The sequence below is a fragment of the Mya arenaria genome, chromosome 6 (genome assembly GCF_026914265.1).
Source record: "Mya arenaria isolate MELC-2E11 chromosome 6, ASM2691426v1".
Taxonomy (NCBI): Eukaryota; Metazoa; Mollusca; class Bivalvia; order Myida; family Myidae; genus Mya; species Mya arenaria.
In genome coordinates, this window is record NC_069127.1 from 36772494 (window position 1) to 36796111 (window position 23618).

Consider the following 23618-nt stretch of genomic DNA (forward strand, 5'->3'; position numbering starts at 1 on the left):
TAGTGTTTATTCACAATGGAGTGCTGCATATATAAGGACATAGAGTATAGGTTGTCGTGTCCGTGCTGTAACTTTCCCTTGTATGGACAGATTTTAAAATAACTTGCCACATGTGTTCCACATACCAAGACGATGTGTCGCGTGCAAGACCCGTGTCCCTACCTCAAAGGTCAAGGTCACACTTAGTGTTTATTCACAATGGAGTGCTGCATACAAGGACATAGGGTATAGGTTGTCGTATCTTTCCCTTGTAAGGACAGATTTTAAAATAACTTGCTACATGTGTTCCACATACGAAGACGACGTGTCCTGTGCAAGACCCATGTCCCGACCTATAAGGTGAAAGATACACTAAGTGTTTATTCACAAGGGAATTCTGAATATAAGGACATAACAGTTTAGGTTGTCAAGTATGGGTGGTATCTTTTTATGTGCAGAGGAAATTTAAATTAACTTGCCATATGTATTTGACACATAAATGCAAGATCAACTTTTCATGTACTGACCTTGTTCGTAGGTCAATGTCACATTCGGGGGCATTCGTCACATACTGTGACAGCTCTTGTTCAATCCTTACATTGAAAAGCAGCGGAATAGTCGAGTGCACTGTCTCTGTGACAGCTCTTGTTCTTTTACATTTTTTACATTTAGTATATGACAGCCTTTGAACATATGCACTTTTTCCACAAGACAATACATAATCAGTGTCAAAGTAAACATTCGATTTGACGACACTTTTGATGACTTAAAACTTAGTCTACACTGAAAAACAATTTTATATAACAAACTGGGAAATTGTAACAACGGTCGATTTTAGCTAGTTTTACTGTAATTATATTTAAATGTATATTCTCAGCAAGTTAAATGTTTAAGAACACACAGGCAATATGAACAGACCCTGGCCATCCTGTGTTTATATCAAGGAAAGCCTCTGTCCATCTAAAAATATGTGCCTTTAAAACGTTATTTCCTTTACCACGTGAAATACAATTTTTCAGATTCCCTAGACATTCGCCAAATTCACTGTCAACATACATGGTTGTTTCAAAAAACACACACATACATGAAGAAACATAATTCATCTCCAAGTCTACTCAAATCAAAAAAGCTCCTTCATTTACTCATAGGTTACAAGACTGGCAGATAGAATAGACAATACTTGGTCATTGGTGATACTATAATAATAGTTCACTTGATATTGCGGCTTATATTTGATCATAACATTGTCGTTTTCTTGCAACCGTTTTTCATCATTTTTGAGTATGATTCACAAAACTATTACGAAACTGCTATAGCTAACCAATCCTTTTCCTCTTTGAAATTATGAATATGATGGTTGACACTATCAAAAACACCATGCGATCCCTAATATATTATTTCTATGATAAACAGGTGACACCTAAGAGAAATCATGCAGGCATTACGCAAAAGACATTTCGATTTACAAAAGCCGTACAATAACATCAATCAATGCTTTTCCTATACCCCTCTCTTGCTAAACAGGGGTTACCTGTACGTTTTCACTTTTTCCTCCACCTCTCTTCCACACACCAGACAGTTGGTGATATTTTCTGCGCATGGCACACACAGGCGGTGGTGACTGCATGGCAAGAATAGCAAATTACAGTCATTTCTCTTACACTGAATACACTTCAGGATCCTTTTTAGGCGCTGATTCTCTCTAATAGCCTCTGAAATATACAGCAGGGTGTTGTACATGTATATATATATAGAGAGAGTAAAGTTGGCGCATTAACAGCAAGAAAAGCGAATTACTGTAATTGTTTATATCAGTATTGCACCCTGGTTGGGTTAGCGAGATATCAGTTTACCAATTGTATACATTACAATTGTTGACTATTTTGGTAACTCTGCATGTAGCTGAAATAGAGCTATGGTTATTGTTAACTCCACTTCCTCTCATTGTGATTTACCATTGTATGAACTTTGTTTAAATTCAATCCTTGTGTTTTTTTAAGTTATTCTCCAGACAAGAAAAATTAACAATGTTCATAACTCTGTGATAAGCTGAAACAGAGATATGTTTATTGTGCACTGCACTTCCTTCCTTTGAGCTTTATCACTGCATGAAGTTTTATTAAATAAAATTACATTACATCTATTAGTTTATGAGTAATAAGTTATGTGCCAGACAAAAAAAACACAAAGGGCAATAACTGTGATTAGCTGAAATAGAGTTATTGCTCTTAAACATTGCACTTCCTCTCCTAGTGCTTTACCACTGTTTGAATATTATATATAATATAATATAAACTTCATCTTTTAGTTTCAAGTTTTGGTCCAGACAAGGAAAATTAACAAAGGGCAATAACTCTGGGATTAGCTGAAATAGAGTTATGATTCTTGTACACAGCACTTCTTCTCATTGTGTTTTACCATTGTATGATGTTTAATTAAATTCTTTCGATAAGTTTTCAAGTTATGCTCCGGACAAGGAAAAGTAGAAAAGGGCTATTTCTTTGTAATTAGCTGAAATAGAGTTAAGGTTCTGGCACACTGCACTTCCTTTCTTTGTGTTTCATCATTGTATAGAGTGTAATTAAAATCCATCCAGTAGTGTTCAAGTTTGCTAAAAAAAAGGCAAAGAACAATAACTCTGTGATAAGTTAAATAGAGTTATGGTTCTGGTACACTGCAATTCTTCTGATTGCGCTCAATCATTGTATGGAGTGTAATCAAATTCCATTCAGTAGTTTTCAAGTTATGCTCCTGATATGAAAAACTTACAAAGGGCAATAACTCTGTAATAAGTTAAAAAAAAAAGAAATGGTTCTGGTACACTGCACTTCCTCTCATTGTGCTTTACCATTGTATATAAATTTAATTAAATTTCATCAAGTAGTTTTGAAGTTTTGCTCCTGATATGAAAAACTAACAAAGAGCAATAACTCTGTAATTAACTTAAATAAAGCTATGGTACTGGTACACTGCACTTCCTCCCACTTGACTATACCAGTGTATGATGTTTGATTAAATTCCATCCTTTATTTTTTTAGTTATGCCCTGGACAAGGAAAAGTAACAAAGGGCAATTATCGGTACTCTGTAATAAGCTAAAATATAGTGTTTTTTTGTATCACTTCCTCTCATCATGTTCTATCATTGAATGAAGTTTAAAAAATTCCATCTAGTTGTTTTCAAGTTATCCTTGGGACACCAGCCCAACCGACCAACCACAAGGTGACTCCAATATACCCCCTTCAAAAATTGTATATCAGGGGAATATTTCATTTAAATATGGAAAAATTTCCCATGAGTAAGCAGTGCTTCAGCCAGGATTTCAAAAAGGCATGTTGCTAGGTTAGAAAGGGCACTTTTGATCAATTGAATGAGCCTTAATGGGGCACTAGCAAGGGCCAATGTTCATTGTTTTGGTGTGAATATGTTGTCATTAGTTTCAATACTTATAGTTTGTTATGAATACCTCAGCTGTGTTCTTTTTACACCTAATCCTTAAATTGCCTCTGTCAAGCAGAAGGGAAAAAGAGGGTGTAGTAAAAAGGCAGCAGGGTGCAGAAAAAGGACAAAGGGGTGCCCCACCCTGCTATTTAGGCCTTGTTGGAGCACTGAGTAAGGGACTGTGTAAAAGAAAGTGAGGCGCCATGAACCAAGACCGGTAAGGTACAAGACCTACATGTGTGCCATGCTACAAAAGCAACATAATTAATAACCAACTAAATAATTAAATAAAAAGAAAGATACATCTGGTATAACTGGGGCACATGCAAGGAAATAGAAGCACTTACCAGCATGGTCACAATCGGCAATCAGTTGTGGTGGCGGGGGCCAATGAATGTCTACATCATGACCTGTCGGTAAAGACGATTTTCAAGATAACAATCTGCTTATTATTTTAATTTATCAGATTTATTATTTTGAGGAATGTTTTATTTTTTATATGTATACAAGTCATGACACTCATGTACAATCTCTGATTTCAAAGCAAACAGAAACATACTGTATTTTAATGTTTTTAACTACAGCAACAGAATTGGTTATTTTAGTTCACTGAATCCTTATTTCGAAAGTTTCAAGTGCAAAGAATTGGTTTGAAGGACCAAAACATGAAATGTTTCAAACATTCATTTTGTATTGAGTTTTGAGGTTCAACATTTAGCATGCAAAATACATACATTGATACATGTGTAGTTTATACAAGGAGTTGCACAAAATTTGCGAATGCATATTTTTTTCAGACTTCTAATCAAAAAGCATTTGACGGAAAAGTCTCTCTACAAAATAAACATGTTTTTGTGTCAACATATTGAAAATCACCAATGTCTTGTGGCTTTATGTGGATTGTTTCTCTTTTAAGAAAAAAACACATTTACATTTCACTGTTATATTCACTATATGAAGACTATTTAATATAAACTATTTATTATCAACAAACTAGCTTTAGACAATACAAGTGAACGGTGTATGTAATCACGGACATACAAACAATGTATGGGAAACTTCTATGTATGTACATACATTTTTGAGTTTTCAATAATAATCAAACCAGTGTAGTTCTGGTTGCTTGCCATGTGCGCTAAGGATTGTTGGTAAATTATCTAGTCAGTAAGTTTAACTGATTTCAGCTGTGAATATACATAGGGGACTTGAGACTGGAGACTTATAATATATCAAAAGGTACAGAATAAAACGATGACAGAAGGGGTAGTTTGCGGTGATTGCAGTTGAAACAAGCAAATTCATTGAATTTATATCCCCTGCCTGATTAGGCAAAATTCTTGGATTGGAAATGAAAAGTAGGTGGAATATTCCTATATTAACATGTTATATGGCTGCAGAGAAATGGACTGTTATGAATGTTGGATATAAGTTTGAGTTGTTTGGAATTATTTGAAATAAAAGTTTTGTATATAGAGTAACATTTGTAATAGTTTCTATGAATTTGAATGATTTCAAAGTGAAAGTTCAGATATGTCTGAAGTGATTTCAGTAAATAGTGGAAAATGACATTTTAAGGTACCTGTTGATCATGTTCACTGTGTGTTATTTTCAAGCTCACAGGAGCTTCATGTTGGTGATTATTGATTATATACTATCATAATCAATTATAATGGAAGTTGATGGAAGTAAATCATCATAAAATACATATATTTATTTTCATGTGTTCAGTCATACATGTATGAACATAATCCGACCTTTCGCTACAATGAAATGGTCTCGGACAAGATTTTTGTAAGATTTGACTTAGTGACCTAACTTTTTATCACATGTGACCCAGTTTTCTAATTTTTTATCACATGTGACCCTGTTTTAAATCAGTCCAAGATTATATCAAGAAAAACATTCTGATTAAGTTTTATGAATATTTGACCATGTATAATGCCTCTATTATATATATTCCAAAGATTTTCTAAGATTTGACCTAGTGACCTAGTTTATGACCCCATGTGACCCACTTTTTTATGTGGTCAATATTTCATCAAGTGCTACATCATGACCAATTTTGAACATAACTTGACCAATTATTATCATGATACGGTTCCGGACAAGATTTTTCTAAGATTTGACCTAGTGACCTAATTTTCTATCATATGTGACCCAGTTTTATTAAAGACCAAGAGTTCATCAAGGAAAACATTCTGATTAAGTTTCATGAATATTTGACCATGTATAAAGCCTCTAGTATGTTCCAAAGATTTTTCTAAGATTTGACTTAGTGACCTAGTTTTTGACCCCAAAATCGGTATTTGAATATTCAATGTTCTTTTTGCCTACATCTGTGTTGTTATGTATTAAATTTGTTTGTCTTGCTTTAAAAACAAATTGGCCCTAATTCCAGAGGCGTGAATTTGATGACAATACGCTATACGTGTGTCATATGTCAATTAGGGCATACTGTGGGATACTTTAAACAGTCCCAGTAATTTTACAATAACTGGCTATTAGACAAGTGACATCAAACAAGTTTCAAATATTTTCGGTGAAATTTAAATGACCAGGCCAATTAAGGACAAAGGGAATCGGCTTTCACACCAAATTGTTCTTTTGGCTTCCAATTAGGTTGTGCAATATATTTCAAATCGCTGTGACAAAAGGAATGCGATGTGCTACTTATATGTACGTGCCACAAATTGTTCTCCGTCTTTCATTACATCGTCCATGCTTTTAAATGTAACCGTTTGGTATAGCGTTTTAGGATATATTTCCTGTATTGTTGTACAATAGATAAGTCAAAATCAATGATTGTTTTTGTTATATTATTTAACTAGGTCCCAAGTTTGTTTTGTTTTTGTTATATTAAGGTCTATCCAAGAACGAGGCTGATCGTCCTACAGAAAACCCCTCCGTTATCTAATATCATCATTAAACTGGGAGTTTATGATTTAGCATTGTTTATAAATATGAATTTAGTGAAATTGTAATTATTCAAGATTGTGTTTTGATTGTTCAAAATGTTTCGTCCAAGAGGCTAATTTAGGGAGGAATCGGGATCCGTCGCGTGTACCGGCTATGACAAAGAAGATTTTTTTGGCCCTGGCTGTAACTTTAGCGAAAGTAATAGTTTTATACAAGATTCATTTTGGGAATCGAATATTTGAATATTCGATCGAATGAATCATTGAATATTTGAATATCAATTTTGCCATTCGTTTGCATCCCTACTTATTACTAAGTCAAGAGCCATTTATCTTGTTGGCCTGAGATATCGATACATGTGACATAGATGGTAGATGCACAACAGTCCAGGCTGATTTATATACTCATAACATTTCATGAGTGTAGGTGTAGTATGTTTTGTGCAACATGCAATAGAATAAATTAATTGCTAGATGTTCATCCAAATTTGTTTTAAAATGAGGGCGGGGTGACACTTTATTTTTCTATCATGACTGGTCCACCGTTGAATATGTGATCATGCTCTTTTTTATTGCATAAGGGACCATAAACATATGTTTTCTAGACAAACCACAAACACGACTGTAACAATTCTCAAAACATGTGAATGTTGTACATGGACACCGAAGGAATGAATAAACGTTGTTCCTAGAGAAAACACACATAATTAAAGGTTGCAATTATTAAATAGTGTAGATACACTGTATATGCATGAACACATATCATAGATGTCAATGCAAATTTTGCAAAATAAAATTAGAGATAATCACATTAGAATGATTAGTGGTTAATTTTGAGTTGCGAAACTTTTAAAAGAAATCTTAATACAACTGTTATTTACAGGGTTGTTAAGGTATCTCACACTTAATCCAATAGATTAAATCTTGGGCTACAATTTGATTAAATATGTATTCCATATCTTGACCTTACCTGTATAAAAGAATCCAAACTCGACCATGCGTGCCGGTGCCTGATGGGCTGTTGCAGGCCAGTTAGTAAATGACCTCTGTCGTGCCGTTTGGTCCTGGTACTGGGGGTGCCTAGGGTTTGTTCTGCCCCCTCCTGCTATACTGTGCTGGCCCTGCCCCTGGACCATGTCCTGACGGGCCCTCTCCTGGGCGTATGGGATATTGAGGGTGGGTGTTACAGGGAGAGGGGTGTTGGTGGCGGTTGCTGAGTCCCTGTCGGAAAACACAGGCGATGTTGAGGTGACAATGTCATAGTTTCTCGATTCCCTGTCCTGTACTTTTGACTCCTCTGTGCACTGTGCATGATATCTAGGATGTTCCTCAGCCTGTTGTTGAGAACGCCTCCTTACTCGTCGTCTACTTGGATAAGCAACAATGTCGATGTGAAAGAAGAGCATTTCCGGAAGTGTGGTTCTTTCACGAATCATGCCTATTAGACCGTTCCAGTAACATATTTCCAGTAAGTCTAGATGCAGTTTGGTAGCATTCAATTTACTTTTATCAAGCAAAACATCGTTGTTGAGGTTTTTTTCAGCATCATGATTTTCATCATTTCTGTTCTTATTCTTACAATCAGACAATGAAATTGAAAAACCATTATCATCAAAACCAATGCCAAGCAAAATGGGATCTCTTTCTTCATCTCTAACTTCTTCTAAAGAATGTCTTCTGTACTTTCGGCTATTTATGACAGTTGGCAAATATATTGTGTTTCCTATTCTATGATCTTCTTCTGCAGAGATGCAATCAGCACATTCAATGTTATTGTAACAAAGGTCATTACAATTTGGTTGAGTTTGTTTTTGATGGCTTGTGCATTCATTACAATCTTTCTTTAACTCCCAATTTAAAAAACATTTTCTCATTATTGCTTGCTTCTTAATCTTCTCAATGATAGAGTTGATTTCGCTTGATTCCTCATGTACTTGTACATGATTTTCACCATTTTCTCTGATCACCATAACATTTTCATCTTCCTTGGAATGAATCTCAGCCAAATTCTTACAGCGTTTACTACCGGGAATGTCTTTAATTCTATCAATTGTATTCTGTTGGGGATTAAAATTTATAACAAGCTCATGAAACTTTGCAATCAAGATAAATGAAGAGGATGTTTTTTCCATCCAGTATTCCACAACTTCAGGGAGGCTTGTCCCATCTGGTAAACAAGTGATGAAACATGTGTTGTCTCTCATTTTGAGGTATTCTATCTTCTATCTTCTTTTTTACCTTTTTAGCTTTTAAATATCCATATTTGCTCAATCTAAGCTACTGTCCAAATCGTGTTTGTCCATTTTTGACATCATTTTAATTACGCCTGGAAAAAAGAACTGATTGCAATTATTCCACAGAAATCGATAAGAAACACATAAATCTGGTCTTCTTGTTCAAGTTTTATTTTTGATCTTTCGGAAACATGATATAATCCTGTAAAAGCCTACAATAATTATTTTAGATAATTCACCTTGTATTTGATATTCCCCAATTTTGTATGTATGGTCACAATTTCAATCAATCATAAAATAAAATGAATAATTATAATATAAATCTGTGAATTCTGTAAGTTATAGCTGCATGTTATTTGATTTTTAACCACCTCATCGTTGAAAAATAGTAGAAAAAATAATGTCTTCGGGAGACTTAAAACTTTCGCATTTCAGAGAAAAACATCCAATATTGATGGTCAAGAAGGTCATACTTCCAGTTTAAAATTCTTAATACCGGTAGAAGCCCTGGATGGTAAACATGACCAGAGGTAAGATATATTTCATTGAAGTAAACGAGAAATTGAAATGTTTTTAAAAGGATAGGTGCAAGATGACCCCGAGTCCTATTATTATTGATTCTATGTAAGTATTTGGTTTTGTCTACAATGTCACTGTTTCGTCAATAATTCAGGTTAAAGACGACAATTTAAATCTGATGATCTGCGAGCTTTAAAGTTAAAACACTTTGAAAAACATAACCATAGAACGACAAGACAGCATCTGTCCATTTAAAATATCTTATTAGTAGCGTATTACGATATTTCATGGTATAATTAACGTGTAAAATCATTATTGAAGGTGACCTTTCAGAAAAAAATATTGTAATGCATTGCTGTATGAAGTCTGGTGGACATGTCAGATTTTACAGATAAAGCTGGTTGGACAGGGTTTTTTAATTCTGTTATTTCAGCAATTTCTCCAACGTATTTCGTTCACTTTTACACTCAATATCAGCATATTGCAGTTATCAAATTATAGCAGCTAATATATTTGTCAAGTGTCCCTGATGTACGCTGTTAATGCAAGTTAATTACTGTCTTTCAGCGCTTTGATTCACTGTAGAGAAAAGTTTGTGTTTCTCACGTCTGTATTTTAATTTTCCCCAACAGATTCAATTTGTAGCAATTGAGCGCAGAGAAGCAAGTCTAGTATAACAATGTAATTATACGTGCACATTCATTTGTATTTAATCCAGTTTGTTTTTATTGTATTGTGTACTATTATCCCAGAAAGCATCTGCATGCTCCAAGATTGGCCTTATAAAGGAAAAAAAATTACCTCCAAAGACCACCTATCAAGTTGATAACAATGACATTTTATAATATTAATTCTGGACCAGGCTTTATCTTTGATGTAGTTAATATGAGCATGCCAACTGCAACCACCAGAGAGAAAAATTCCTAGATGTTTGTGAGATTCAACAAAAGGAATAGCTGTGTCAAACATATACACTGGTGGGTAAATGGGTTTATTTCTTTTACGAGATATGACCATTGATTACGATTTTGTGGGGTTGAACTTATCAAGCCATCTGTCGGCCCAGTCTAAAAAGATTGTTTTTTTTACAAATCAATATGGGTGAAGGAATTTGATACAGGATCACCTAAGGAGCATTTCAGTGAAAAAAATGTTGAAATCATGCCAGTAGTTTCTGATATGAAGATTTTCAAAGTGGACCGGTATCTTTGGGTTGCTATGGCAACCAGAGTTCTGCATGGAACAACTTTGAAGGAATCTGGGAGAAGACCATCCAAGGACCTTCCTGTTAAGTTTGGTTGACATTGACCCAGTGGTTTAGGACGAGAAGTTGTTTGAAGGAAAATGTTGACCAAGGACAAAGAAAGACAATCACCATATCACAATAGCTCTCGCTTAGCACTTTGTGAAATCTGCATAGTGATCATAAGAATATTTCAGATCAGAAAAGTCTCTTTCAAACACTGCATTGTTTCAAAACATTTTAATTTAACTGAATATGGTTTTACTGGATAATGCAAGATAATTTTAGACACAGTTAATATTCTTTTTTTCAAAATTGATGATTTATTGTGAATTTCTATATCGTAGCTGTGACACATAATAATAATAATTCTCATATTATAAACAGCAAAACTCAAGTTGTTTTCAATGCTGACTGGTATATATATGTATAGTCAAACTGAGGTCAAAATAAATCTTATACACACACTTGTGTAAAGCATAAGGGATATATTTACTCATGCTTTATTTAAAACAATGTTTGCTCAACAATGAGGGGCCAAGAGACGGGACTTGAATGAGGTGAATCAATTCACCGGAGTGATTGATTACTTAGCAACCCCGTCCCCATTCATGGTAGTCATTTGCAGGAAACATGCTGTGAATTATGACAACTTGGAACAAACATGTACATTTGTGATTTACTAGCCAGACTTGTTGTGAGTCCAGATCTTAATTTATATGACTGCAATAAAACATTTAATTAAAGGGTTTATGACATTATCTGATTCTCATATTTCATTTCATGCTCATGTTTAATCACATGTCCATCAAGTGTGTTTGAATCGTCTGTCTCCCTGTTACATTCACCATTGATATAAATGCAAGAGAGTTCTGCTATAAAGGTGTTTTATAATAGTTAAAAAAGTGAAATATCATGTTGTTTGATGCTTAATGATACAGTCAAACTCCGATGAGTTTTATAAAACCGAAATGTAATATATGTGATAATTTTTTTGTAGTTCCAATCATTTATAACTGTGATCTCTATCGATACATGCTACATCAGTGTGTGTTTACCATGTGACGAATTGCATCATAAATGCTATGTCGGAGGGCAATATTTTGCTCTGAATGAAGACTAAACAAAGATAACGTTACAATTTCTGCACCATTTTATATGAAACATTTTGCAGTCTACGCCACTTACAGAGCCCCGCCTTCAGTATTTTACCAGAGTCTGATCGAGAGTTTAGTTTATGAAAACACTTCCACAAACCTTTTCACAAAACCCGCTCCTGAACGAGCACTGTCAATACATTAGTTTGGAAATAGGTTTGTCAAAGTGTTTGAGGAAACTAATCACCTAATCAAACTCCGGTAATGAAACGAAGGCGGAGCTCTTTAAGTGGCATAGACTGCCCTTTATTTCATTTAAAATGTAGGAAATTTTTTTTCTTGGTTTTAAGACTACATTTTAAGCAAAATGTTGCCTTCAGACGTAGCATATAAGGTAATTTATTACGTGGAATACACACACTGTACATGCTGTGTTTGTGAGTTAAAATCTATTGGAATTATAGCTAGCATAGATGTTGAAAATAAATTCTAGTTAAATCATTGTTCTCATAAATGACCCCTTAATTAAAATAATACTATGGCATGTCCAAAAGACATAGGATTATTGATTAATTGAAACAGATGTGCACCCCAACTTGTATATTAAATTTGAAATACATTACATACTTCAACAATTTTGTGACTTTTTACCTTTGACAAAGTTTCCTTACTGCGCTGAGAACACCCCTACTTTGGTCCGAAATTAACCAAGGTGATCTGGAATTAAACAAACTGGTTAGGTTAAGTGGAGTGTGTAAGTATCAATTACAGAGTCAACATTTTGTTACTAGTTTAGGTCAGCTTGGTGGGGGGGGGGGGTCTGTGTGTGAGGTGTTGGGGAAGTCAGAGGTGAAGGATTGGGCGAGTACCTCGAGAACTCGGCTTTTACCTATCGTATAAATGATTGTGTACGAGGGGGACGGGGAGGCTAGTGCTCATACTATACCCTGTGTGAGGAGGACATGCTGTATGCAAGGGCCTGGGACGGTGGAGAAGAAGGGGCAATAACAAGAGCTGTCACAGAGACAGCGCGCTCGACTATTCCGCTGCTTTTTAATGTAAGGATTGAAAAGTTTTGGCGAAACATGCATGGACCACTGTTAGATTAGATTTCAATGCAATACATGATGTGCTGAGATATTAACATAAATGTGGTTACATGGATAGTTTTAACCAGAATTTTTAAGTCTAATAATAAAGAGCCATTATTTGCAAAATACAGTTATCTAACTTGGTTATTGAATAACGTTGGGTGGTTGAATACCAATGTATAAAGTCTCAACGCAATACATCAAGTAGTTGCTGAGATATAATCCTATGTGTTCTAACATGCAAGACCTTAACCAGAATTTCTAAGTCTCAGAATAAAGGGACAAAAATTATATTATATGAAAGATAGAGTTACCTTACTTGATTAAAGAAGAAGGTTAAATGGTTGAGAGCCTGTGCGTAAAGTTTCAATGCAATACATGATGTATTCGCTGAGGTATTGACTTAAAAGTGGTTACATGCAAAACCTTAACCAGAATTTCTAAGTCGAATAATAAAGGCCTATTATTTGCATTAATGCAAACTAGAGTTATCTAACTTGGTTAATTAAGTGGGTTGGATGGTTGAGTACCATTGTATCAAGTCTCAATGCAATACCTCAAGTAGTTGCTGAGATATTAACCTATGTGTGCTTGCGCGCAAAACCTTAACCAGAATTTCTAAGTCGAATAATAAAGGCCTTTTATTTGCATTAAATGCAAACTAGAGTTTTCTAACTTGGTTAATTAAGTAGGTTGGATGGTTGAGTACCATTGTATCAAGTCTCAATGCAATACCTCAAGTAGGTAGTGAGATATTAACCTATGTGTGCTTGCACGCAAAACCTAAACCAGAATTTCACAGTCAAATAATAAAGGGCAAATATTTGCATTTAATGCAAAGTAGCATTATCTCACTTGGTTAATTAAGTAGGTTGGATGGTTGAGTACCATTGTATCAAGTCTCAATGCAATACCTCAAGTAGTTGCTGAGATATTAACTTATGTGTGCTTGTGCTCAAAACCTTAACCAGAGTTTCAAAGTTGAATATTAAAGGGCAATTATTTGCATTAAATGCAAACTAGAGTTATCTAACTTGGTTAATTAAGTAGGTTGAGTACCATTGTATCAAGTCTCAATGCAATACCTCAAGCAGTTGCTGAGATTTAACGTATGTGTGCTTGCACGCAAAACCTTAACCAAGGTGTGACACCAATATCGACGCCGACGCTTGGGTGAGTAGTATAGCTCTCCATATTCTTCGAATAGTCGAGCTAAAAATGGTTATAAAGGTACAATTAATTAACAGGAAAAAATCTTCCATATCATACACATTATTGAGCAAAGGGGAGAGGCTTAGGGTTCATACTATATTGTATGGGAGGAGGTATATCGTGTGTGGGTTGGGGTTGGTAGTGAGTGGTTGGGAAGCTTGCGGGGGGATAGGCGATAAAAATGCATAAAATGCTACAGTTAACTACTGCAAAACACTGTCATATTCCCCATAATATACATCAATGTGCGTGTGGGTGGTGGTGAAGGCTGATGCTCACACTATACTTTCTATGCGGAGGGTATGCCATAATTTTTTTTTTATGTGAGGGGTGTGAAAGGGGTTGTTGAAGACAGAGGAGGGTTGTCGCTATAAGGAAGGGTTTAAATGCTACAGCGAATTATTCAGGCCTTCCAGCAGCCACTAACAAAAAAAGTGGGAAAAAAGTAGGAGGTTTTCTGACAGAAAAGAAGGAAATAGTAGGAATATTTTTTACAAAAAAGTAGGAATATTTTTGGTTAAATATGTAATTATTAATAGCTATTAACTTAACTAGAGGAGATGTTTGTAATGTAAAATCATACCATTCTATATGCCACATTGAATATTTTAGTGAATGATGCTTGGTCAGTTTCTGTTGCTGAACTGTGTGGGTGAAAAGATGATGCACGTCAAAGTGGAACATGTTGCCACACCTTTCAACAACAGAAACCAGCCAGTTTGACATCTTTTGTTCATTTTCTGCAAATAAAACTAGCACAAAGATCAAACTTTAATATTTTTGCGGACTTTGTTTTCAAAAAAGTAGGAATAGTAGGAGGTTTTTAGAAAAAAGTAGGAAAAAGTAGGAAGCTGTTAAAAAAGTAGGAAAAAGTAGGAACGCTGGAAGGCCTGATTATTGGAAAAAAAACCATCCCACTACACTGCACAGTCAGACTAGAGATCTGATAAGGCAGCGCCGGCGGGCAATTAAATTAAGATCAACAAGCTAAAACAAAAATTACGTACTATACACTGATAGGGATTATTGTTTATTCATGCAGGGGTGTAGAAATGGGCCGGGAGCCGGTAAAATCATCCGGTAACTTCACCCGGCTAATTTCCTCACAACAACGAAAATAAAATCTGATAATTTTTGTCATTTTTTATGTTTACATCTGTTTAAAACCCCGATAGTTTGTGTAGTTAATTTTGGTTTCCATACAATACAGCATTAGCTCCATACGTGACATCATTAGGCGCATCCCACTGAGGGATCTGGGTTCGAATTTAACTTTTTTTGATACTCGCACATATTTGCAAGTGCTAAAATTTTCAACTCGCAGAACCAGACTGACACTCTAATTTAATCTAGTGAGTTGCCGTTATCCATGTTAAACCAGAAAGAGTGCAAGCATTTTAGCTATATACCACTGTGTCCAGGGTTCGACACTAACACTTCAGTAGTCACACTTCAGAGACAACCAGATTTTTGGTCGGACTACAAGAAATTTGAAGTCAATTCTGTTGGACTACTAGAAAAATTAAGTATCACATCAGTTAATTGAGCATACAATCTTCATATCGATATTTAAAAACAAGAAAATTTGTTGAATTAATATCCCCCGCCTGATTGGGCTAAGTCAAGGACTGGAAATCAATTGTTGGTGAAATAATTATATATGTGTTTGAGTTTGATTGCAACTGTTTGAAATAAAAAAAATATTGTATATAATGTAGCATTTAGCCCAAGAAAACTAGTTTTTGACTCCATGTTACCCAATTCCGAACTAATCTAAGATTTCATCAAGGCAAATATTTTGATCAAGTTTCATGAAAATTGGTCCAGATATATTGCCAAAAAGAATATAGCCTCTAGAGTATCCACAAGGTTTTTTTAAGATTTGACCCAATGACCCCACATGACCTACTAGTTTTTAACTATTCCAAGATTTTATCGAGGCAAACATTCTGATTAAGTTTCATGGAAATTAGAGCAGATGTATTGCCTCCAGAGTGTTCCCAAGATTTCTGTTAGATATGACCTAGTGACCTAGTTTTTTGACCATATGTTACCAAGTTTCGAACTATTCAACAACAATAAAGGAAAACAGTCTGATTAGGTTTCATGGATATTAGATTGCCTCAAGTGTGTTCCCAATATTTTTTCTAAGATTTGACCTATTGACCTTGATTTTGACCCATATGACCCACTTTTAAAACGCAATCAAAATTTAACCCAAGAGAACATTCTGACCATGTTTGCATAATCTGACCAATCACCACTATAAAATAGTTTCGGACAAGATTTTTAAAAGATTTGACCTAATGACCTAAACAAGAGCTGTCACAGTATGTGACGAATGCCCCCGAATGTGACATTGACCTACGAACAAGGTCAGTACATGAAAAGTTGATCTTGCCTTTACGTGTCAAATACATATGGCAAGTTATTTTAAATTGCCTCTGAACATTAAAAAATACCACCCATACTGGACAACCTACACTGTTATGTCCTTATATTCAGAATTCCCTTGTGAATAAACACTTAGTGTATCTTTCACCTTAGAGGTAGGGACATGGGTCTTGCACACGACACGTCGTCTTCGTATGTGGAACACATGTAGCAAGTGATTTTAAAATCTGTCCATACAAGGGAAAGTAACAGCCCTGACACGACAACCTAAACTCTATGTCTTTATATGCAGCAATCCATTGTGAATAAACACTAAGTGTGACCTTGACCTTTGAGGTAGGGACAAGGGTCTTGCACGCGACACGTCATCTTGGTATGTGGAACACATGTGGCAAGTTATTTTATAATCTGTCCATACAAGGGAAAGTTACAGCCCGGACACGACAACCTATACTCTATGTCCTTATATGCAGCACTCCATTGTGAATAAACACTAAGTGTGACCTTGACCTTTGAGGTAGGGACACGGGTCTTGCACGCGACACGTCGTCTTGGTATGTGGAACACATGTGGCAAGTTATTTTAAAATCTGTCCATACAAGGGAAAGTTACAGCCCAGACACGACAACCTATACTCTGTGTCCTTATATGCAGCACTCCATTGTGAATAAACACTATGTGTGACCCTGACCTTTGAGGCAGGGACACGGGTCTTGCACGCAACACGTTGTCTTGGTATGTGGAACACATGTGGCAAGTTATTTTAAAATCTGTCCATACAAGAGAAAGTTACAGCCCGGACACGACAACCTATACTCTATGTCCTTATATGCAGCACTCCATTGTGAATAAACACTAAGTGTGACCTTGACCTTTGAGGTAGGGACACGGGTCTTGCATGCGACACGTCGTCTTGGTATGTGGAACACATGTGGCAAGTTATTTTAAAATCTGTCCATACAAGGGAAAGTTACAGCCCGGACATGACAACCTATACTCTATGTCCTTATATGCAGCAATCCATTGTGAATAAACACTAAGTGTGACCTTGACCTTTGAGGTAGGGACACGGGTCTTGCACGCGACACGTCGTCTTGGTATGTGGAACACATGTGGCAAGTTATTTTAAAATCTGTCCATACAAGGGAAAGTTACAGCCCGGACATGACAACCTATACTCTATGTCCTTATATGCAGCAATCCATTGTGAATAAACACTAAGTGTGACCTTGACCTTTGAGGTAGGGACACGGGTCTTGCACGCGACACGTCGTCTTGGTATGTGGAACACATGTGGCAAGTTATTTTAAAATCTGTCCATACAAGGGAAAGTTACAGCCCAGACACGACAACCTATACTCTATGTCCTTATATGCAGCACTCCATTGTGAATAAACACTAAGTGTGACCTTGACCTTTGAGGTAGGGACACGGGTCTTGCACGCGACACGTCGTCTTGGTATGTGGAACACATGTGGCAAGTTATTTTAAAATCTGTCCATACAAGAGAAAGTTACAGCCCGGACACGACAACCTATACTCTATGTCCTTATATGCAGCACTCCATTGTGAATAAACACTAAGTGTGACCTTGACCTTTGAGGTAGGGACACGAGTCTTTCACGCCACACGTCGTCTTGGTATGTGGAACACATGTGGCAAGTTATTTTAAAATCTGTCCATACAAGGGAAAGTTATAGAGCCGGACGGACGGACGGACGGACGGAGCGATTTTAATATGCCCACCTTCGGGGGCATAAAAAAATTATCACATGTGACCCAGTTTAAAACATGCCCAAGAGTTCATCAAGGAAAACATTCTGATCAAGTTTCATGAGTATTAGACCATACATAATGCCTCTAATGTGTTTCAAAGATTTTTCTAAGATTTGACCTAGTGACCTAGTTTTTGACCCCATATGCCCCACTTTTACAAGCGGTCAATATTTCATCAAGGGGTACATCATGACCAAGTTTGAAGATAATACAACCAATCATTTCAATTCCAGACAAAAAATCTAATATTTGACCTAGTGACCTGAATTCGATCATTTTTATGACCCAGTTTTGAATAAGGAAAACATTATGATTAAGTTTTATGAATATTTGACCATGTATAATGCCTCTATTATGTTCCAAAGATTTTTCTAAGGTTTGACCTTGTGACCTAGTTTTTGACCCCATGTGACCCACTTTTTTAAGTGGTCCATATTTCATCAAGGGGTACATCATGACCAATTTTGAACATAACTTGACCAATCATTACCATGATATGGTTCTAGACAATATTTTTTTTCTAAGATTTGACCTAGTGACCTAATTTTCAATCATATGTGACCCAGTTTTATTTACGACCAAGAGTTCATCAAGGAAAACATTCTTAATAAGTGTCATATATATTTGAACATGTATAATGCCTCTAGTATGTTCCAAAGATTTTTCTAAAATGTGACCTAGTTTTTGACCCAACAGGGTTCGAATTTAAACTCGCATACTCGCAAAATGCGAGCGACATTTGCAAATTGCGAGTGACTTTTATTCAAGCGCGCAAAATTCTGCGTGTCATGTCTACACTACCAGTATAAAGAAGACAGTACGGAGTCAAGCTCTAGTTGGTTTTCAAAAATAGAACAAATCCCGAAAAGGCAGAGTTTCATCTCGAATCTTTCCGGGATGCTCCGAGGCGTGCATAATTCAAAGCGAATACAAATGATGTAATCACCTAGCTCAATCATTGGCTAAATTTAGCGCTTTCGCGCACTTTATGTAAACCCCATCAACCTTTGAATATATTTCCGCCCAACTGTCAAAGTGAATAGACTTCGTCGATCGATATATTTCATGGTCTAAAGCATCCTTGCAACATTTACTGTTGCTTTTATTTATTTTGAATTTACAATGTTATTGTTTTTAATACTTATAATACTTAATGACATCTGTAGCGTGCTTGCCGAATGGGTATTACCCGATGGCGAGGGTGAATATACAAAGTGAACAATGTCAAATTATTGGACAGCTTTGTTATCAAAAAGCGGCCATCATCTGATGAGTCTTTCCGTACCCCCCCAAGATGAATAAGCCATCAACAAGTTCTAGTAGTTGAGTGACTCAAGATTTATACGTTTTAATATTCATAATATGTCTTAGGTGTAAATTTCTAATTAAATTACACAATATCATAAGGGAATAAAGCAAATAATAAAAGTGCAAGTTGATTTTTCATTTTGCGAGTTGCCTCAAAAAGCACTCGCAAAATTTTGCGAGTGCTCCTCAAAGTTAAATTCGAACCCTGCCCAATGTGACCTACTTTTACAAGTGGTCGAGATTTGATCAAGGGGATCATTCTGACCAAGTTTGAACATTTTCTGATCAATGCCTACCAAGATATGTTACCGGAAGGACGGAATGAAGGACGAACAACACCAAAATAATATCCCCCCTCCCAAAACCTTCGGTTTTGTCTGAAATTGTTGTTTTTGTCAGTATTTGGTCATTTAATGACATTAAAATATCATTTAAGACCAAACACTGAATCAAATTGCTGTGGTTAATACTGTGGTAAAACAGAGATTCCGGTTTACCACAATATTAACCACTAACAACATATCTAAATATTTATAAAAATTATTGCACAGGGGGCAGAAACAAATTATTTTCCAGTGCTCCAGCCAGGATTTGAAAAGGGCAGGGTGGAGTTTTGAAAAGGGCAAGCTACATGAGTCGTGTAGGGGCGATTGGGGGTGGTTGTGGGAGGGGTCCACCCCTGTCACAAGGGTTTTTTTCGGGGGGGGGGGGGGGGGGGGGGGGGCGGGGAGGTCTCACCCTAGAATGTTTTGTTTTCATACTCATTTTAAATCATTTTCCATGATTTTCAGACTTGAACAAAATGGGTCTTTTTCTCAAAATTTAGAAGGGTGTGTTTTAATATCAAAATAAAAATTTGTCTTATTGTCTGTGGTATAGTGTGATTGTACTTGACTGGAGTCTTCTTTAGTGCAGTGTCACATATTTCTCCTAAAAATCATGTAAAATGAAGAAAAAAACAAAGACAGTTAAATATTTGAAGCAATCAAATAAATAAATACACAAAAAACAAATATGTAAGGGACGAATCTTAATTTGGTACGTTCAGGATTGGGTACGAATGTTACATTCAGCCTGGCTGTTATTTAATTGTCTTTGGTAAAATAATGTTTAATATGCTCATGTTTTAGAATAAAATGACAATAAAAATCACTGCCCTTTCTTAAAAAGTCACTAATAAAACATAAAACACTGATAAAATAACTCCTAAATTCGGTCTGACAAAATGGCGGTTTCGGCGAATTTTGACAAGATCGTGGACATGATAGGTAAACACTAGATAAAGCATCAAAATATTTTGTGGGTTACAAAGAAATTTTTATCATCAATATTTTACAAATAAACTTTCAAAACATTTACTGAATAAGTGATGTATTTGATTGTGTTAGCGCCACTTTTCCTGTGTTCATAAATCGGCAGTGACCGTCTGCTTCAAATCAACACTGTTTAAAATGGCGAGTCTCGTCTGTACAATACAATAAACAATTATTTAAAAATATTTAATTGTGCTTGACAACATTTCTCACCATCCCCTCACATTTTCTATCGCATTTTACGAACTTTCATCATTGAATAAATGAGTTCTCAATGTATATTCTGATTGGCTGGTATTCAATAGCTCCGCCTCCTGCCGATGTTCCCTATTTGGCTTTTCCTAATTATCGGATTAAAAGATGACCGGTTATGAAAACACATGTCGTCTGCTCACTACACAAATACACAATTAGCTGTCATATGACTTGGACAAGGCACATGGGAAGATGAAAGGGCAGTACGGCATATTTTAAGCAGTCGGCAATGGGGCAGCATGGTGACACCTAGCGGGAACACTATTATCATAAATATTACGTAATTTGTCTCAATTATGACAGCGGCTGCCGATCTTTAATAATGATTTCAATAGTAAAAAGGGCACTAACGGGATAATTAGCGCTAATAGAGCATTTGTGAAAAGGGCACTACTCAAAAAGGGGCAGGGCGGTAAGAAAAGGGGCACGGGCGCTGCGCCATTGAAAAACGGGCTAGCTGGAGCACTGTTTTCTTATATGTATATATATAGAATATAGGCTTAAATAAACAAAAAATAATTTGTTTCTGGCCCTTGTGAATTGTTGTGGTGTTAAAACATGTTTCACGCCTCCTTCATTCCATTATTCAGTTATTTACTAGTGTATTATTGATATGCTTGAAAGACTGCTGTTACTTCAGGGACTTGAATTTATATTTAAATAAAATACCGGCCTATAAGAACAAAATGAAATATCTAAGCGAAAAATAATGCAATCCAACAAAGCAAATTGTAAATAAGTCAATGGAACATCTTTCGTTCATTTGAAAATAACAAACCTTATATGTTCCTGATAATTAAGGTAGACCTAACGTTACTGGATTTAATTCTGTAATCTTAACAAACTGCTAAATATTCCATGTTGGAGTTCCATGTTGGTCAACTTCGTGTTTAACCGGAAGTTTGGTGCCGGAGCTCCTCACGAAAATTCCGGACTAAAAATTGTATTATCCCGCTGTGACATCATCAAATCAACACCAAAAATCCATCATGATACCTGCAAACTGGAAGTCCAACGTCGTCCCACCAAGTCGTGTTCACGATTTACAATCTTTGTGAGCCGGCTAAATCGTCAAAATCGTTGAGCAGGAGCAGTTCTTAAATCTCATAGGGATGCTTTCGATATTTTCCACATTGCACGATAAAATGTGAAGAACAGTGTGTTTTTAAAAATCTTGACTTTAATTGATAGCGAAGTCTTAAATGATAACGGCCCTGAATATTGTTTTCTTTTAATATTGATTTTAAATACCAACTTTTCCCTGATGATGGTTACACGGTACTATAACTTCCTATATGGTTCTCAGCCTCCTCTGCAGTAGCCTCCCTTGGAAAGCAGCGAAAAGGGGAGTTTTGAAATTGTTTGTTTTGCAGATGTCTTTCGAAAAAATAAATTCATGATTATTTCCTCATAATGTATAGTCTGTTTTATCCCCATTCTATTTACTCATTAAAGTAAAGTGTAAAATCATCGTAACAGTATTATCAACAATAATGTTTCACGAACATATGTATACGTAAGATGTTATCATTGAAGAAAATAACAAGTTATTTTAGTCATTTGCATGCATGTTTTTCTTATATTTTTATTGTTGATAAATTTCTTTACATTTGTGGGACGATAATATATACACATATATATATATATATATTTCTGGGAAGACCGGTTGCGGGTAGATGTGGGCTAATGACAAATATATACATATATACAATATCTTACAAACAATAATATTGACATATGCGGTATTCCAGAACATTGGTTGTTTCACAAAGATCTGTACTTTTATAAGCTGTTTAAATAGCAATTTTTCACATCATTCTGTGGAAGATCCTGATTTATTGAATGTATTATAAAGTAAATGACGTGTTGGAAAAGGTGGACTTTCTAAAATAATATATAAAGCGATATAACGACATTGTATCACCGCTTGCAGTTAATTCAATGTACATAATTGGTATTGAAATTATTTTTTTTTACCCTGGACACTATATATATACTGTATATATATATATATATGTTTTTCAAGTATATGTACCCTGTAAGAGGCACAATGAATCAACATATAAGAATCGTATTTATGACTTTGAAAACATTGTACGCAGCTACATATGTAAAGGGTATATTAATGTTATGGGGGATTACAATACCAAACGAGAATAACTTTAGAAAGTTTAGACGCTAGAGGCAAAAAGCTTCTAAACTTTATGACGCGACACCAGTTAGTCGCTATTAACGAATTACTACCAAATTGTACAGTCGTGGAATTTAGTAATGTGCCGTAAAACAGTGTTAAAGAAACGCTTATTTACCATATCTTAATTCAACGTGAACATGTTAATCGTGTTATATGTTGTAAAATAGCAAACGGTAATTGTATAAATGTATCTAGCGACCGTCCTATTATTTTAAATATAAAAAACATGTTACCATATCCTACAAATTTGACCCAGACTGTATAAACTGGATTTTTTTTTTAAACAAATCCAAAAAAAATCAGTTCAATGACAAGTACATGGACATAAATAATAATAATAATTAAAGATGTGTGCTGTTAACTCAGAACAACCTACTTTGGTCTAACAGATTGCGGGGCTTTCGATGATAGAAGTCTACACTCACTAACTATGAAACGTTTATATCAGACTATAGTCCTTCCAAACGCATTATACGGTTGCGAGGTTTGGAACAATATTTCACCAACACATATTAATTCTCTTAATCGTGTGCATATAAACAATGTATAAAGTCAATTCAAGGATGTTCACGTTCATGCAGGTTGGACGTAGCACTAGGTTACATCAGCATGTTAATCTATTGACCACGAAATTGACAAGAGAAAACT

At 35.6% G+C, this 23618-nt stretch overlaps 1 protein-coding gene across 2 annotated transcripts; it reads right to left on the reverse strand.

The window, feature by feature from the left end:
* Positions 1–945: 945 nt before the first annotated feature.
* Positions 946–21867, reverse strand: LOC128238211 (uncharacterized). 2 transcript variants are annotated; one of them, XM_052953869.1, is made up of 5 exons: positions 21773–21867; positions 12079–12144; positions 7305–8660; positions 3767–3829; positions 946–1691 (listed from the first exon to the last, which is right to left on the reverse strand). In XM_052953869.1, the coding sequence occupies exons 3-5, from the start codon at positions 8536–8538 to the stop codon at positions 1507–1509; spliced, it is 1482 nt and encodes a 493-aa protein (XP_052809829.1). In that variant the 5' UTR covers positions 8539–8660; positions 12079–12144; positions 21773–21867; the 3' UTR covers positions 946–1506. The 2 variants fall into 2 exon arrangements, with proteins under 2 accessions (XP_052809829.1, XP_052809830.1); XM_052953870.1 differs by lacking the exon at positions 21773–21867 and adding an exon at positions 21555–21684.
* Between the last annotated feature and the right edge of the window lie 1751 nt (positions 21868–23618).